This window comes from Phaseolus vulgaris, chromosome 1 (assembly GCF_051622355.1).
Source record: "Phaseolus vulgaris cultivar YP4 chromosome 1, ASM5162235v1, whole genome shotgun sequence".
NCBI lineage: Eukaryota > Viridiplantae > Streptophyta > Magnoliopsida > Fabales > Fabaceae > Phaseolus > Phaseolus vulgaris.
Window position 1 is genome coordinate 8,789,414 of NC_143498.1, and position 20,038 is coordinate 8,809,451.

General features: G+C 33.1%; 1 protein-coding gene across 1 annotated transcript; it reads left to right on the forward strand.

The window, feature by feature from the left end:
- LOC137813434 (rab GTPase-activating protein 22) lies at positions 1–4,134 on the forward strand. Its single transcript, XM_090299778.1, is given in 6 exon segments — positions 1–162; positions 165–318; positions 1,596–1,731; positions 1,820–1,869; positions 2,125–2,178; positions 2,340–4,134. Coding segments are annotated over 6 exon segments (1,683 nt in total). The 5' UTR covers positions 1–119; the 3' UTR covers positions 3,586–4,134.
- Positions 4,135–20,038: the final 15,904 nt, after the last annotated feature.

The following is a 20,038-nucleotide window of genomic DNA, read 5'->3' on the forward strand; positions in this document are numbered from 1 at the left end:
GATTGGGTTTATAAACCAATAGAAACCGCGCCACGAGAGCCAAGAAGTGGAAGAGAGAAAGGGTCTTGTAGAAAGGGCATTGCCGTAATTTCCCACGCGACCCTCTCTCTTTCTTCCCCATGTTCCCATTCAACCACTTCAACAGCAACACCATCAACAACACAGCAACAGCGACACCACCTTTTTCTCCGTTGGTGGCGGTGCCAACTGCAAGTTCTGGTTAATGGCCGCTGTAGCCTCGCCCTCTACTCCGGCGGTGCTTTTCACCGCTCTCGCCGGCGTCGTCATCGTCGCCGCGATATTCTACGGCGCCAGTAGGTAAAACAGGAAATTTAAAAAAAAAAATCAAATTAGAGCTTCCAAAACCCTAACTCCGATTTCGTTCCACTTAGCCGAAGGGAAGGCTTCTATGTGTGTATAGACATATAATTATATATATTAAATAGATAGCAATTATTGTTATCATTGTAATTATTATAGATTATAGATGAATCCTCGTGGACGAAGCCACAATCCATCTTCGAATTCGTCTCCTCCTTCTTCACCTTCTTCTAATTCTATTTCTAATTCTAATTCTTCTTCTTCTTCATCTTCTTCTTCAACGTCGTCGTCTTGGACCCCTTTGCGTTCGGTTCTATTCATTGTTACCTCTTCCTCACCGGCTTCTTCTCGTTCTTCCTTCAATCGGTGAGTTCTTCTCTCCCTTTGCTCTCTCTCCAATTTGATTTCTTTCTCTTACAGCTCTGAACCGTGTGTTTCGACTCAGATTCTTCAATTGCTCTGTGTTTGTTATTTCCTGCCAGATCTCTGTTTCTCCGCATTCCCTATTTTTTCCGTCACCTTTTCATACAGTAGAACATGTTATTCGAAATTTAAGCTCCTTTCCTTTATCCCTCCCTGATCCATTTCAAATCAATCCAACCAGATCAAGCTATGATTGCATTCGTGGATTCATGTGATAACTTACATTTTACAACAATTTATGCATTCATTTTTTCTTCTGTATCTTCGCATCAACGTAAGTTCCTCCCTAAAATACAGTAAACTAAAAATTTAGAATAAAAAAGGCTAAGGTAACAGTAAATTGAGTTACTAGTGAATATATAGGCTGAGGTTAGTACTTAGTAGTGCTGAAAGAACGTAACTGACGGGAAACTTGTGTAGTTAATTTATTTATTTTTCATATGCAAATGGAAACAGGAATTATGATAGTGTGCAAGTTGGATACATCTAACACTATATGCATTTATGTGGTTTCATTCTTTACTCAAAAATCAACAGAAGCTAACACAACTTTTGGAACTTGTGAGTTATGACACGAATGTGTTCCGTGTATTGTAGTTTGTGACATGCTAAAATTTGGACATGCTTTTTCAACTTCTACAGTAGGGAAAAAAACCACAACTAGTTGTAAAAGTTGTCGTTTCATGCTAGTGTACTGTTGTTTACTTATGGAAGAATATCTTTCTGTGCATTGTTTTTGGGATACAGTCGTATGTGCATTTTTCTGAAACCCTCGTTACTTCCGTGATTAGTTATCTCCTTATTCTCTATTTTCTAACCTGCAAGTAGTAATTAATTTCCCTGTGTTTTAGGGGCCGGCTTAAATCACCATGGTCACAAAGGAAAAGAAAACATGCTCTGTCATCTCAGCAATGGAAATGCTTGTTTACAGAAGATGGTAAATTCTGTGATGGTGGAAATAAGTTCCTGAAAAGAGTTCGCAGTGGAGTGAGTTTACCTATTCTTTTTATTGCATAAAATTATGTTTCGTATACAATATTTTTAGAATTAATTAAATTATTAATTTCTGATGCAGGGTGTTGATCCCAGTATTAGGGCTGAGGTTTGGCCATTCTTGCTTGGAGTGTAAGCCATTCATTTCTAGATGATAATAGATCTTTAATACTTATTTCCTTACATACTTGATGAATTGAATTATCTTTAAATTAATAGCTCTGCCTGTTGTTTTTCTCCATGTGTGCATTTGGAAGGATAATGATTGCCTTGTTATTTCTTTCTTTAAGAATATTAGAATTTGATCTTTTCTTTTTCACCATGTATATATTTGAAATTTATTCAGATAAAATTTGTACAACTACTGATTATACTTTAAACAAGCAGGTATGACTTGGGCAGCAGCAAAGACGAAAGAGATGTTATAAGAACTCAAAATAGGTGGGAATGCAAGTTCTATTTCCAAATGTTCGATTCATTTTATTGTTTGTGCTCTATCCATCATGTATTGTTAGACATCAAATGTATATTGTTTGGATTTTTTCTTTCCTGAGGGGGGTGTTAACATCATTTTAATTTTATTCCAAAATCTTTATACACAGAAAGCAGTATGAGAAACTCCGCAGGCAATGTCGGAAACTCATCAAGCAAATTAATGAGAGAAATAAGTTAAATGAAGTTGGTGAAATCAGCTTTGAGGGAGATGGTAAAAGTCTGTCTCCAGATTCTGGTTCTTCCAGTTCTGACGATGCAGCCAGTGCTAGGGAATCTCTTTCTAGTGAGGATAGGAGCCCTGATGTTGAACATTCCAACAATCTGTCCCGTGCCCTGTTGGAAGGGGAAGATGTTCCTAATGCAAACAACGCTGATGCCTCTACACTGGATACCGATTTCTCTGATTCGGACTCCTCTGAAGGTCCTGAAGTAATTCAGGCAGTTCCTTCTGATGATGTTCAGGAACATAACAATCCAAACGAAGCTTCCCAGGAAGTATCTTCTCCCACCAAAGCAAAAATCCCATCAAAGGCACCAACCAATGAAGATTTTTCCACCTGGCAACGAATTATCCGACTTGATGCAGTACGGGCCAATGCTGAATGGATGTCATGTTACCCATCTCATCCCTCATTATCAGACAGCAGGGCACGTCGAACTGCTGAGGCTGTTGGCTTGAAGGATTATGGTCACCTAGAGGCTGGCAGAATCTTCCATGCTGCTAGACTAGTTGCTATTCTTGAAGCATATGCACTATATGACTCTGACATTGGCTACTGCCAAGGTATGAGTGACCTGCTATCTCCTATAGTTAGTGTTATATCAGAGGATCATGAGGCTTTCTGGTGTTTTGTTGGATTCATGAAGAAGGCACGGCAAAATTTTAGGCTTGATGAAGTGGGTATTCGCAGGCAACTGGATTTAGTCGCAAAAATAATCAAGTTTAAGGATTCCCACCTTTTTAGGCATTTGGAAAAGCTTCAGGCTGAGGATTGTTTTTTTGTCTATAGAATGGTGGTGGTAATGTTTCGAAGGGAATTGACATTTGAACAGACCCTTTGCCTATGGGAAGTGATGTGGGCGGATCAAGCGGCAATCAGGGCAGGTATTGGGAAATCTTCGTGGAGCAGAATTAGGCAGCGTGCTCCACCAACAGAAGATTTATTGCTTTATGCAATTGCAGCTTCGGTGTTGCAGAAGAGGAAATTGATCATCGAGAAGTACAGCAGCATGGATGAGATCATTAGGGAATGCAATAGTATGTCAGGTCATCTTGATGTTTGGAAACTGCTTGATGATGCACATAACTTAGTGGTCATCCTGCATGACAAAGTAGAGACATCATTCTCATGACTCCAATGAACACTCCACTTTACAATCTTATCTTAAAAAAAATTATCATAGGCTGCCGGATTTCTCATCTGCATCTAAAATAAGCCCTGGAGCTGCAAGAGCTTTTGCATACGACTCTGAGGTCTGCTGCTTAAACATGTCACTGCTTATTTGCTTGATTTGATTTTGTGTCGACAACGGTGGCTAATGTGTGGATGGTTTCTTCAAATGGGAATGTCGTCTTTTTTTATTCCCTCTTGGGCTCTGCCAATTTTCGTGCCATCTGAATATCTTCGAACCATTCTTCGCTTCATCTGGATGCTTGGTTTTCGAAGGTTAAGTAACGAGTTCAAATTCTTAAACCGTTGAAGTTTTACTTAACTGCTCTTAGAATCAACGATATCATTTAGCGTTTGATTGGATTAGTAACTGTTAGTTTCAGTTTTCCGTGGGATCAATTTATTATTGGTCTTAAATTTTTTTAGGACAATAACATGTTCAAAGTGTAAGGTCGGAAGACACGCTTCTCTAAAACATTATTGTAGCAATTGGAAAAGTTCATTTTTATTATTTCTTATCAGTTTTGAAGAACCCTAGATACCTTTTTTTTTTTTAATTTACCTTTCATTTTTAAAATAACTACAATTCTGACTTTACCTAATAAGAACTATTTTTTATGTCTTAGGAATTCTTGGCTGGATTACTAGTATTATCTCATAAAAAACTGACAGTCAATGGCTTTATAATTTAAAGTTTTTATTATTATTTTAATGTTTTAATGTATTTATTATCTACTATATTTAATTTTACAAAATGTTAAATATGAAACGGGTAAAAGAAGAGATTATTGGTATACCTGTTATATTTCATTATTGTAAACGAGAGTGCTACAAAGAGTCAAGTTAAAGTACGAAAAAGAATACAAGTATTTATACAAGCAAAGAAACCCAAAGAAAGAACTAACTATGTTAAGCATACAATTAATGGATTCTAAAACCTCTGTCTCAAGTTGGAAGGATTGTAAGGCATGTGACAAACATTATAATGTTTGCAATTTGATTTGCACTCGACTAAGTGAAGGACATTCCCTTGAACTAGATTTTGTAAATGTGTTTAGTAACTTCCTCAAATATGGGATTATAAGTAATATCACTAGTGTAAATAATGTTTTTTACAATCTCATTAGGTTGGTTAAATGAGAACCGGTGTAAACAAAAAATGCGGTGACATTTTTATAAGTATTTGACACATATTACAGATGTTGGATATCCAACCCCAAATAATGTTACAAGTCAATCTGCAACAGCCAGGATTCAAACCCAAGTCTTTCCAGTGACTCAGGGAAGCATTGACCACTAGACCAGACAAGTTCTTTGGTCATATTATCATTTTTATTATACTTATACATATTAATATAATTTATACATATTAATATAATTTATACATATTAATATAATTTATACATATTAATATAATTTATACATATTAATATAATTATTATTAATAATAATAATAAAATAAATTATATTTATATTATTATTATTATTAATATTATTATTAATATTATTCATATTATTAATATTTATTAATGTTATAATTAATATTATTATTAACATTATATTCATATTATTAATATTTATTAATGTTATAATTAATATTATTATTAACATTATATTCATATTATTAATATTTATTAATATTATTATTAATATTATTATTAACATTATTATTAATATTATTATTAATATTATTAGTATTAGTATTAATATTCATATTATTATTAATATTTATTAATATTATTATTAATATTATTATTATTAGTATTAATATTCATATTATTATTAATATTATTATTAATATTATTAGTATTAATATTCATATTATTAATATTATATTCATATTATCAATATTATATTCATATTATTAATATTAATTTTGATATAAATATACATTTAGATATTTATTGTGTGTGTATAGTAGTTTTATTTGACTTGAGTAATATTACTTTTATCCGGATATAGATAGATAGAGAGAAAAAGGAAGAAATTATATAATATTAATATAACTTTAATACTATAAATACATATATATTGATTAATATATTTCTTTATTTAATCATTAATTTTTTAAAACTCATGGTTAAATTTAAATTTACTTTCATATTATATATATATATATATATTAATATAAAATTATTTGATATCTTATTTTCAAATATAGGTTATTATGGTAGTTGTGAAGTTTTTGTTAGATGGCTATATAGATGTTTGTATCTTACACTTCTTTTCTGATTTGAGATTCTTGTATAAGGATTGAAATATCCTTAAAATGTTTTGTTTAATTTTTTTTATTCTTTGTCGATAAAAAAAATCTTATTTTCAAATATTTACTTACATAGATTAAAATTGATATAATGTATAATTTTTAAAATATTTTAAATTATAAATTATTTAATCACTTTGTCATTATGATTTATATATTAGTAGAAAGGGTTATTTAGTAACAACTTTTTACATAGATTTGTGGAATAATTAATATAGTTTAAACTATAATGATATGCTAACTAGTCATCTGTATTAGAGATTTAATTAATAGTTAATGTAAAAGTCATCATTTTATGTTAAAAGATAATATTGTTTGTTGACAATATTCTTTACTATATATAACACACAAGTAAAACCAACTACCTATAATGAACTTAATTAAGTCAATATGATCGTAAAATAATAATTAATATGATAGTTGATTTTAATGTAATAGGTAATATGATGACTATGAGTATGACATATATTAAATTTGATTCATACTAATAGATAATATAATAAATTATGTTTAGATTCAAGTAGATTATAGATAAATTAAATGTGATTCATATGTTAATATTGTTAGTATCATTAATATTGTTAGTATTATTATTATTATTATTAGTATTATTAGTATTATTAATATTTTTAGTATTATTAATATTGTTAGTATTATTAATATTATTAGTATTATTAATATTGTTAGTATTGTTAGTATTATTAATATTGTTAGTATTGTTAGTATTATTAATATTGTTAGTATTGTTAGTATTATTAATATTGTTAGTATTGATAGTATTATTAATATTGTTAGTATTGTTAATATTATTAATATTGTTAGTATTATTAATAATAATAAGTATAATAAAAATCATAATAAAACTAAAGAATTTGCTTAGTGTAGTGGTTAAATTTTACTTGGTTGCTGAAAGATTGCTGAAGGAACCTAGCTTCGAATCCCATTCACTGCTAATTTTATTTTATGGTGCTAAAATCCGTATGTAATACCTGTTTACATACGGAATTTAATCTGTATGTAATTCGCGTTTTTCTTGTAGTGTTAAGTAAAATCTATATTAAAGGTTCTTAGACTATTCGGAAAAGTAGACCACCTAATAGTACAAGATTGTCTGTCTTGATCAACATTTGTCATTTTCTTGAGGTGTTTATCTTCAAAGTACCAAAAGACATCAGATTGTTTTTTCCAATCATTATAACTTCCTGATGTTGGTTGACGTTTTGACTTCTCCAACCACTTTGAAGTGTCTTATTGAAGTTAGATATACAATTTAAATTATATAAACAAAACATTATATGAACAGTTGTATTAACTTTGAGTTGAAAGTTCACTTTGAGATAGACTTCGTGTTGTAATCTCAATTTTATACTTATTGAGTTTCTGTTCGTGGATGTAGGTTGGAGTTAGTTAACACTTCAACTAAACCACATTAATTCTCTATGTGATTTCTTTGTTTACTCTTCTTGTTTACCTTCTATTTGTTCTTAGGGGTTTCTCTATTATAGTCTGGATTGTTTGTGTGGTAAACGATTTAGAGACCTATTTCCTAAAAAATGGTGCAGTGAACATGGAACGAAGGAAACTCAATCATCATGACTTCAATAAAGTATGAGGTTGAGAAATACACTACCTTGAATCAATTTTAGGTTATTGCAGTTAAAGATGTGTGTTCTTCTGGTTCAATAGGCATCCTTGAAGCTTTGGAAGGAGAGTTCAAGCTTGATAGAATCATGACTGAGAAGGACAAGACTGAGTTGATGGAGAAGGCACATAACGTGATTGTTCTAAGTTTTGGTGACAAGGTGTTAAGGCAAGTATCAAAGCAGAAGACCGCAACAGGGTTAGGATGAAACTTGAAAACTTGTATATGACTATGTCTTAGTGAACTGTTTGTACCTGAAGCAGGTGTTGTACACATATAAAATGAGTTATGAGAAGGCAATCAATGAATAATGAATAAATTTAATAAATTGATTCTTGATCTTGAAAATATTGATGTGAAGATTTAGTGTTGTCGTTGTGTTCCCTATCTAAGAAACATGATCATTTTAAAGAGACCTTGTTATATGAAAGAGAGACTCACTATTGAGGAGGTTCAGGTTGCCTTGAACTTAAAAGAGTTGAATGAGAAGTTTGACATTAAGGCGTCCAATGTTGGCAAGGCATTGTAGCAAAAGGGAGGTCGTCTACTAGGGACAACAAAAGAGGAGTTAGGTGAAGGTTGAAGTCTAAGCCTCGTGGTTGAAGAGTAGTGAACGTCTACAAATGTTATCATTGAAAAAGGAAGGTCACACGAGGATGTATTGTCCTCAAAGGCAGAAAAAGGCTAGTAACCCTGATAGATCGTCTAGGTCTGGTAGATGGCCCTTAATGAAGTAGCTTTGATGGAAGACAATTACGTATCATTATAGGTCCTCATGGTATCATTTAGTGTTAATGATTGTGAATGGATCATGGAATTTGATTGTTTGTTTCACATGACACCTAATCGTTTGTGGTTCCAACAGTATACATAACTTGAAGAAGGGTCTATTCTCCTTGAAGATAACAAGTCTTGTAAAATAATTGGTATTCATCTACATGATGGAATTGAGAGGATGCTTGAAGAAGTCGGGTATGTACCTTGCTTGAAGCAAAATCTAATATCACTTGGTGAACTTGAAAAGAAGGGGTATGTGTTTAAAAGGTAAAAGGGAAATATTGAGGGAGTTGAAAGGGTTCATGGTAAAGGAAGAAAGGTACGCCTTGGAAGGTGTTTGGGTTAGGTCTACTAGTAATAAAATCGTCTGCTCCAAGACAGAGTTATGACACAGACAACTAGGTAATGTAAGCAAGAAAGTCTTAGTGGAATTGGAAAAAGAGGGCCTGTTTGGGAGTGACAAAATTGACCAACTGACATTCTGTGAACAATGCATCTAGAAGAAAGCATATAAAATATATTTTAACATGGGTTAGCAGAGGATGAAGGGGACCCTTGATTATGCTCATGATGGTATGTGGGGACCATTTCCTACTCCTTCACACTCTAGGACTATATACTCTTGTTGATTGATGATGATTATTGGAGGAAGTTATGGATCTACCTTGAGAAGACCAAAGATGAAGCATTTAAGAACTTCAAAAGCTATAAGCATTTGGTGGAGAACCAAATTGATAAGATGGTGAAATTTTTTAAAACTAATAATGGTCTTGAGTTTTGTTTTGAACTATTTAACACCTTCTACATAGAGCATGACATAACTAGGCACCAAACTATTGCTTGGACTCCTCAGAAAAAATGACCTAGTAGAAAGATCCAATAGGACCATCCAGAAATGAGTGAGGTGCATGACATTGAGCGTTGGAGTTCCAAAAACTTTTTAGGCTAAAGCTACTGCTATTGTTGCTTATCCAATAAACATATGTTCTTCAACTACATTGGATATGAAGACTCCTAAAGAAGTTTGTGTTAGAAAAGATGGCTTTAAACTAGAGGGGGGTGAATTGTTTAAAGGGGTTTTCGCAAACTTTTCAAAGCTAGAATGAATTTATTTCAGAAACCAATTGATTCAGCAATTCAGTTAGCCAAAACAGCAAGCAAAAGTTGTAGTACCAGAAAAAACAATCGGTTGTTTATTCGAAACAATCGGTTGTTTATACCAGCAAACAACAAACAAACTTAAATTAAAGAGTTAGAGATAGAGAGATTGTACACAGTTGTTTATACTGGTTCACTCCAAACCAGAGCTACATCCAGTCTTCTCAGAAACCCTGAGGAAATCCACTAAGCAACCACACCTTGATCACTTACACAACAACCAAGAGAATGACCTTGAAAACCTCAAGAAACACACTCTCCTTGGCCAACACTAAGATTGCTGATCTTGAACACCTCAAGAACACACAACCAATCTCAGCAAAACACACAAACGAATTGTTCAGCAGATTACAAAGATTACACTTGTTATAAATGAATATATGAAATCAATACAAGTAGAATCCTATTCCAGCACCTTGATCAATCTCAAAACTCTTAAGCAATCTCAAAACTCTTTGAAAAACTCTTAGTAAAACTTTGTCTCAAGATTCTTAATTCTTAAAAACAATTTTTCTGAATTTATACAAAGATATAGTTTGTTATCAAATCTTAACAAACTCTTAATTGCATTTAAAATAGATTGGTCAAAGCATTTAATGACTGGAGCGTATTCAGTTAAAGCATTTAAAGCTCAGTCAAAGAAAACAGTTTTTCTGTTATGGTTCCAAAACAAACAATCGGTTGTTTCCTCGAATCAATCGGTTGTTTTGTTACTTAACAATTTTAACCATTCAAAAACAGTTTTCAAACTTTCTCACAACACCTAAGTGTAAACAGTCGGTTGTTTCGACAAAACAATCGGTTGTTTCAACTTAGTTTAAAAAACATTTCACTTTGATAAAGATTGAGATGGTAATTGCTTGAGATTTAATCTAAGGGTGGATTACAACATTAAACTACCCCAGAACAAAGCTTAAACCAGCACAACAACACCAAGCAAAGCAGAGGCTTCAACATCCTTCAAAGGATTTGGATTCTTCAAAACATTGAACACCACTTGGTTCAACAATCTCCCCCTATTTGATGAAGACAAATCCCTGATGCTTGTGTTGTACCTGATTAAATCTGAAGCAATTCCTGTAATAGAACTTTGAGCAATACATTGAACTTCTGATATTCTGTTAGCATACAGAAAAATATTTAAAGCTTAAAACAGTTAATATCAGAGACAAAATACATATTACCCAAACTGTTTTTAACAACTTGAAAAACAGAAACTTAAACAAACTGGAAACACAGCATATATCTCCCCCTATTTGTCTTCACAAATAGACAAAGATAAGAGATAAAACAAGATATTGTTTCCATTACATCAGAATTAAAACAGCAACAGCAGAAGGAAAGAAATTTTAAAACCAGAAAAGAACAGCCAAAAACAATCGATTGTTTTGATGACCAATCAGTTATTTTTTCTTCATTCTTCTTCATCAGCAAACTGAAGATCAAAGATTTGATTCTGGACAGCTTCAATCTGTTCATCCAGAGTCATAAACCTTGCATCCATGTTGTCAAACCTTGTGTCAATCCTCTGGAAATTACTAACACAGAGATCATGAAGGCTCCTTTGATTTTCAGCAAAGCTATCTAGCCTATTCACCATGAGTCTTTCAAAAGGAGACATGGTTTGCATTCTTTCTCCTTGATGTCCATCATCAGCACTAGGTCCTGCATCTTGAAAATCTTCAGTTGGATCTTCATGTTGAACATCCATATCAGCAGGTTCATCTTGTTCAAGATGAGCAGCACCACTAGATGAGGCACCATGATCACCATCCTTACTTATCCATTTTCCACCTACTTTTGTAAAGCCCATCTTGCTGAGTGATCCATTGTTCAACTTTGAGTTGACTTGACCAGCTCAGAAGTTTCATCTTCAAGATTAACTTCAAAATAGAGTAAAAACTTAGATATTAAAACAGCATAGGGATAATGGTAATCGCCTAACCTCATGGCTTTTTGCATATGTTCTTTGATTATGTGAATCCAATTGATCTTGACTTTCTTGGTAATGCAGAAGATGTAAACCAGATCTTCTTCAGTCAACACAGAGTGATTACTCCCCCTTGGAGTTAGAATCCAAGTTACAATGAGAGCAAGCAACCTCTCATGAAGTTTCAAACCTCCAACCGAGCATGTGCTGACTTGAGATTGATTGTTCTTCAAGCAACTTTTGTAGAACTGGATTTTGTTAAAATCTTCCACCACACCAAGGTTTCCCTTGTTGATTCTCAGACCAGAGAACTTAAGCCCAGCAACAGCAGCCCAAACCTCATGAGTTATCTCCATTTCCACACCTTTCACATGAGAAACTAGATTGTTTCCCTCAAACTTCAAGTTGGTGTAGAATACCCTCACCAAATCTGGATAGATGTTCCCTTTTAGTTCCAGAAATTTTCTGAGAGATTGATCCTTGAAAAGTCTTCTCACATTGTCAAGCTTTTGACTTTTTAGCCAATCAAAGCACACAACCTTGGGGTTGTTTATCTTCTTGACACTTGTTTCATACCTATGCTTCTCAATGAGATCGGTGTCACCAGAAAACCAGCTTTAAAGCCTTCCTCCAGACCTTACAGCTCTGGTTTTGACTCTCTTAGAGGTGGGAGGGGTTGATTCCATGACAGCAGAGACGAAAACTAACTTCACAGAATTTTTGCAAGAGATGGTGCAAGAGATATTGCAAGAGATGTTGCAATTGGTTGTTCTTGTTGAAAGAAATCTGCACCTGATTTTATAGCAGTAAGAGAATCAATTTGAATTTAATTTCATTCAATGGGTACCTGATTTTCAGAGAGAGAGGACTTGACTCTGTTCTGCACAGAAAAATGTCAGAAAAAGCTGAAAATCACATGGTCTTCACATGTGATCTTTGACTAGTCATTAAGGCTCTTGAATTTCCAAGATTTTGGAATATATTCCTTTATGATTGTAGTAACTTCTTTCTGATCATGCTCAGCTTTCAACACAGATCTTTTGACCAAGATTCTCCCTTTGAAATTGATCTGCAACGGATAGAATTTCAAAAAGCAATTAAATCAATTTATTCACAGTGCTGTCAGACTCAAAATAATCGGTTGTTTCGAAGAAACAATCAGTTGTTTTTCTGCAGCAGTTAAAAACTTGATTTTGAAATTTTTAACCATAAACAGAAACAGATTAAAGCACATGACATTGATTAAAAGAAAATTAATCACAAGAAAGAACTTTGAAACAGAAATTGACAACAAATAAAGGAAGGTCTTATCCTTGTGTTGTTTCTTCAATGAGCCAATTGCTTGTTGATCAAGAAAACTTCTTTTCACCATTTTGATCTTTTGCATAGCATTGATTCAGCTTCAATGACTGCCTTTTTCTTCAACAGCTTGATCAGATGGCTCAGTTCTTCTCTTTCTCTTTATTTTTCCTGCATAAACGAATTCAAGTAGCAAGATTTAGTCCCCTTACAAATTTGGGTCCATTTGGCTTTTCTTTGCTGTTAGAAACATCACATCCCTTAGGAATCCATTTCATAAGACCTTTAGGAACATAATATTTTCTAATTTTACAGAATCTAACAGAGTGGCATTTCTTCATGCAATAAAAGCATGTAACAACCGGTTGTTTTTCTGATTTTCTTAAAAAACTTTTTGAAAACTTATCTTGCTTGTTCTGTGGATTGAAGCCTAAACCAGCCTTTCCAAAAACACAGCTTTGAGATGCCAAGACATTCTCAAAGTTTGACTTCCCTTTTGAAAGCTTGTCCACAGTTTCAACAAGATAGTGAACCTTTTTCTCAAGATTTTCACAATTTGTGCAAATGAGATTATCACACTTGCAAGAGGCATTTTTGAAATGATTTTCCAATTTTTCAAAATCAATTTTTGCTTTTCTCAGATCCTCTTCAAGTGATTTAACTTTCTTTTCAAGCCCACTGTTAAGATCTTTTAATCGGTTGTTTGAAAGAACCAATCTATTAGCTTCATCATGTGTTTCTTGAAAAGCTTCAAGTAATTCACTATAATTTTGTTCATTTAAGGAAGCACATGAACTTACCTCACTTGAACTACATGAATCATCATCATCCTCAGCTACTAAACATATGTTAGCTTTTTCATCTTCACTTGATGAAGAACTTGATGATGACACCTCATTTTCATCCCAAGCAATGTAGGCTCTTTATGTCTTGCCTTTCTTCTCCTTGTAGCTTGTCTTTTTCTCTTTGCTCTTGTTGGGACAATCTGCCTTTATGTGACCTTGCTCACCACAACCAAAACAAGTATAGTTATTTGAATTAAATTCATTGGGTTTCTTGTTTCCATACTTATCCTTGTTGTTGTCTTTGTTGCGGTTTCTCTTTAGAAATTTGCTGAATTTTCTTGACAGCAAACTAAGATTTTCCTCATCACTATCATCACTTGAATCTTGCTTTCCCTTATGTTTGGATGCTTTCAAGGCTATGCTCCTTGTGTGCTTATCTTCACTTTCTTGAACATTGAGTCTATTCATCTCTAGCTCATGTTCCCTAAGCTTTCCAAACAAAGAAGCAACACTTAATGATGTTAGATCTTTAGATTCGGAAATAGCAGTTACCTTTGGTTGCCATGCTCTATCAAGACATTTCAAGATCTTGATGTTTAGCTCTTCTTTGTCAAACGTCTTGTCTAGGCTCATAAGGTGATTGATGATGTGTGTAAACCTTTTCTGCACCTCAGCTATTGTTTCACCTTTAAGCATTCTAAACATCTCATACTCTTGGATGAGAGCATGCTTTCTAGCTCTTTTAACCTCATTTGTTCCTTCATGAGTGACTTCCAAAGTGTCCCACATTTCTTTTGATGATTTGCATTGTGAGACCCTGAAAAACTCATCAGAATTTAAAGCAGATGTTATAATATTTTTGGCAATGCAATTGAATTTGGCCTTTTTGCTTTCTGCATCAGTCCATTGAGACCATGGCTTCTCAATGACATAACCATCTTTTTCAAACTTTGGGATAAAAGGACCATTTTCAATTGCATCCCAAATTCCTTTGTCAAGAGATTCCATAAATATTTTAATTCTAACTTTCCAAAACTAGTAATTCAAACCACAAAACAAGGGTGGTCTGTTTATTGAGGCACCTTCCCCAAACGGTAGTCTATCAGCCATTTTAAAATATTTTAGGATCAACTTGAATGACTTTCAAGAACCAAGCTCTTGATGCCAATTGTTAGAAAAGATGGCTTTAAACTAGAAGGGGGGGTGAATTGTTTACAGGGGTTTTCACAAACTTTTCAAAGCTAGAATGAATTTATTTCAGAAACCAATTGATTCAGCAATTCAGTTAGCCAAAACAGCAAGCAAAAGCTGTAGTACCAGAAAAAACAATCGGTTGTTTCTTCGAAACAATCGGTTGTTTATACTAGCAAACAACAAACAAACTGAAATTAAAGAGTTAGAGATAGAGAGATTGTACACAGTTGTTTATACTGGTTCACTCCAAACCAGAGCTACATCCAGTCTTCTCAGAAACCCTGAGGAAATCCACTAAGTAACCACACCTTGAAAACCTCAAGAAACACACTCTCCTTGGCCAACACTAAGATTGCTGATCTTGAACACCTCAAAAACACACAGCCAATCTCAGCAAAACACACAAACGAATTGTTCAGCAGATTACAAAGATTACACTTGTTACAGATGAATATCTGAAATCAATACAAGTAGAATCCTATTCCAGCACCTTGATCAATCTCAAAACTCTTAAGCAATCTCAGAACTCTTTGAAAAACTCTTAGTAAAAACTTTGTCTCAAGATTCTTAATTCTTAAAAACAATTTTTCTGAATTTATACAAAGATATAGTTTGTTATCAAATCTTAACAAACTCTTAATTGCATTTAAAATAGATTGGTCAAAGCATTTAATGACTGGAGCGTATTCAGTTAAAGCATTTAAAGCTCAGTCAAAGAAAACAGTTTTTCTGTTATGGTTCCAAAACAAACAATCGGTTGTTTCCTCGAATCAATCGGTTGTTTTGTTACTTAACAATTTTAACCATTCAAAAACAGTTTTCAAACTTTCTCACAACACCTAAGTGTAAACAATCGGTTGTTTCGACAAAACAATCGGTTGTTTCAACTTAGTTTAAAAAACATTTCACTTTGATAAAGATTGAGATGGTAATTGCTTGAGATTTAATCTAAGGGTGGATTACAACATTAAACTACCCCAGAACAAATCTTAAACCAGCACAGCAACACCAAGTAAAGCAGAGGCTTCAACATCCTTCAAAGGATTTGGATTCTTCAAAACATTGAACACCTCTTGGTTCAACAGTTTGGTCAGGACTGATGGAAGAGTGCCTTAATCCTTTGGAGAATTGTTGGTCGAATTGGTGGAAGCTTTATGGATGCTCACGGTCAAGGCTCTCCTAGAAGATGTGGTTGCCTTGGAGGTGTAGGTTAGGTATGACATGTGAGTGGTGAGGCCATCTCACTTTGGTAAAATAAAAGTTTTAAGATCAATTGTCTATCCTAGAGAGGTAGGAGACAAGTAGTGAGATTGGCACAAAATTGGCAGCAATTCACTATTAGATTATTTTTGTCATTACATGAGCCAAGCCCTCTTATTTATAGTGTTTAGAGGGCTAGAAATTCAAACGAAAGTGGAGGGAAATTCAAATGAATTCCCTCCTAAAAAATGGCACCCAAAGAAGCACATGGGAGGGGTGTGGCTAGTTTGCATGTTCACCCCCTCTACGGGCTTTCTAGACCGGCCTTTGTAAATTTAGAAGTTTTTTTTAGAAACTCTAAGTTTACCTAGGTTGGTGTTTTAGGTGCCAAAATTAATTCTAAGAAAAATTACAAATAAAGTTCCTGTGCTAATTTTGACAAGAAATTAAAGTCTACTATACTCTAGAGCTTATAGCATTTTAACATGTATAAGAATGTTTCTCTGCCATCAGTAGCAGCATTACAGTGGTTGGCCCAAATCTACCATTTGGTGAGCTTGCATGTGGGCTTGTGCTTGGGCCTTTTCCATCAAGGACATTCCCCCAACCTTGATCATTTGAGAATCTTTTAATTGTTGCTTATACTCACATTAAGAAAGGTAAATTGGATGGGCGTGTTGTTAAATGCATGTTTCTTGGGTATCCAGAAGATCCAAAAGAATATCGTATATGATGTGTTGATTCAGGATTCAAGAAGTGTATCATCATTAGAGACGTTGTCACCAATGAAACTAAAATGGCTTACAACCTAAAAAGTTTATGAATATAAGCCTGGAGGAAGTAGTGGTACTGAAAAGGTTATCATTAAGGTGGAGCCCAATAGACGAGACGAGTCTGAAGTCATTAGGCTGTTTGATACATCTAAAGAAGATAGACACTTAGCTAATTCTCCTAAAAATGATAAACGTTTTGTTACATGTGGTGAAGACTAATGTGTTGATGATTACAAACTTGCCATAAATAAAACAAGAAATGATTAAAACTCCAGAAAGGTATAGCTATGCAGAACTAATTGCATTGTACTTAGTGGTTGTTAGTGAGGTATATGAAAATGAACCTTCTAGTGCATTGTCTTCCTTAGCAAGTAAGGAGAAAACCCAGTGCCTAGAGGCCATAAATGAAGAGATGAAGTCACTTCATCTGAACAATACCTAGAATCTAGTTCATAGACCTAAGGGTTCTAGGTTGATCAATTGCAGATGGATTTTCAAATAAAAAGATGGTGCTCTAGGGACTAATCAACAAAAATTCAAGGCGAGACTTGTGGCTAGAGGTTTTACAAATAGGGAAGGAATTGATTATAATGATATTTTCTCTCCTATTGTGAAAACAAATCCATACAGATGTTGTAAGCCATGGTTTTTTAGCTTAGCTTGAGCTAGAACAGATCGATGTCATGTTAAGGCTGCATTTTTAGATGGAGACTTAGATGAAACCATCTACATAAAGTAACCAAATTAATTTGGGGTATGAGGCAAGGAAGATTATGTTTGTAAATTTAATAGATCTTTGTATGGTCTAAAATAATCCTTAAGGAAATGGAAGAGACGGTTTAATGAATCCATTGTTAGAATTGGTTTTGAACGTGGGAAATATGATACTTATGTCTATTTCAATTTTCTAGAAGACAATTTGTTCATTATATTGTTGTTGTTTATATTAGAATGTATGACTGAAACAAGAGGGAGGTGATTTGTTTTCACAAGATTTTTGCAAATACTGGAAGAAGATTGAAAAGATTGGTAAAATCAATCAATAGATTTATCTGTTCAACTGGTTTAATTAATATAGATTAACAGTTATAGAAAAATATAAATCAATTGTTTTATCGAAACAACTGATTGTTTAATGCAGCATAATACATATAACAATTTATATAGCAGTTTATCAGAGTAAGAGAAGAGAGATTCACACAGGGAGATATATACTAGTTCACTCTTAACCAAAAGTTACATCCAATCCTCAACTTACCACTAAGAATTCACTAAGTAACCAAAACCAGATTACAAACCACAACCAATAGTGTTGATCTTGAATCCCTTAAGAACACATAACACTCTCAACCAAAACCACAGTTTCCAAGAACAACTATCTAAAACTGTTTTACAACACAATACAAAATTGAAAGAAAGAATTAGAATACACCTGGGCTTTACAAAGTTGTGAAACAATAGAAAAGAAAATTGATGTTCCTACTTCACACGCAAGCAATGATCCAAGACTCCAAAAATGATTAACAAAGCTCTTTGATCTTCTCTTGAAAACCTTTTTATCAAAACTCTCTTCTTCTTTTTAAATGATCATAAACTGATCTTTATATAGACTTTAAAAAATGGTTAAATTGTTTGATAATTAAATGAAATATATTAAACGCATTTAAATATAGTTTGAAAATCATAACAGAATTCTGTTAAAAACACTTGATTGATTTTCAAAACAAACTGATTATTTTTTTTTTCTGTTAAAAATTGAACATAAAAAGCCAATTCATTTATCGAAATAACTGATTACTTTTGGTTTACAGAAAAGACAAAAGAAAACAAATCATTTTTAAATCCTTTTTAAAAACCTAAGTGTAATTCAATCGGTTTTCGTGACAAATCAACTTGTTGAAAAACTTGTTGTAGTCACCGAACTTTAAACAAAAGTTTTTCCAACTAATTTAAAACACGAAACAATTAACTAAAATTAACACAAATTTGAAAAACAAAACTTTCAAAAGATATTTAGAATCATATGAACTTGGATCATAACTAAGTGCAAACTAACAATTCAAAATGTACCTAACTGCACACACAAACAACAAATTTTTCATGTCTTCAAGCTTGATTTGGAAATCATAAAAGCAACCTTGTTCAATAGTTTGAAGAAGATATTTTGATAGTAAGCAATAATAAACCTGAGGTACATATGGTTAAAATTGTCTTAAAAGACCTATCTCAAACAAATCCTTGATAAGTATGGTATGACAAACTTAAAACAAGTTTCCACACCTCTTGCTTCCCACTTTAAGTCAAGTGATAGTCTCCTATGATGGTGGAGGAACAATATTATATGGACGGTCTTCCATATGCTAATTTAATTTGTTTTGTGATGTATGTTATAGCCTGTTCACACCCTTACATAGCTTATGTTGTGAGTGTTGTAAGCAGGTTTATGTCTAACCTTGGATGGACATGTGAACATAATTTTACTCACACTTAGAACATCTAATTATAGTTTGCTTGGACTATAATTATGAATAAATCTACCATTTTAAATAAGATTCATATAATTGGATTTATTTAGACTTTAAGTGTTATTATTGTTAATCTTGGATTTTTAGTTACAGAAAATGGTCCAACAACTCCTCTACTAAGAGTTCACTAAAGAAGCATTAATGCAAACATCAAGTTTAATGGATAAAAATATGTAAAAAGAACTTGTTGAGAACGTCTTAAGCTAGACGATCTAATAGAAATGTCTAGTGTATAAATTTGATAGAAGAGTATGTTGATGTGAGTGAGACTGAGAAATGAAGGCCCAAGTTGATTCTTTGAATCAAAGCAGGAAACGAAATCACATCAAAAGAATTTAAGAGGATTGGAAGCTAAGTATATGGAAAAATAATAAGAAACAAAATCTACAATAAAATCTACACATGTTTGGTAAATTTGATCCTATTTGGAAATTGAATGAATAATATTTGGAAATTTGATCATATTTTAACTAATAAAGAATTTGTTGTTGAATGTACTTGGGACTTAACCAACTCCCTTTATGTTTTTACTCTTATTTTTCAATTTTTTGTTCAACAACTACACAACCCCCCTTTTAATTGACTATTCTTATTAATTAACATTTGTTGCAAATGATATATGGAGTCTGTCTTATTGAGATTGTAATTGAATTCATTGGGAGATGACTTGAGGTTAACTGACTTTGACTATACTTAATTTTTATTCATCTCCTTTATAATAGATGATTGATAATTGTCATTTTGTTATCAAATTAAAATGATATTCAACATAGACCGTCTAACACCAAAGAAATGATACTATAGATAAGGTTAGATGATCCCAAGCCATCCCACCCAACATGGATTTTAAAATATTCTAGATAAATATA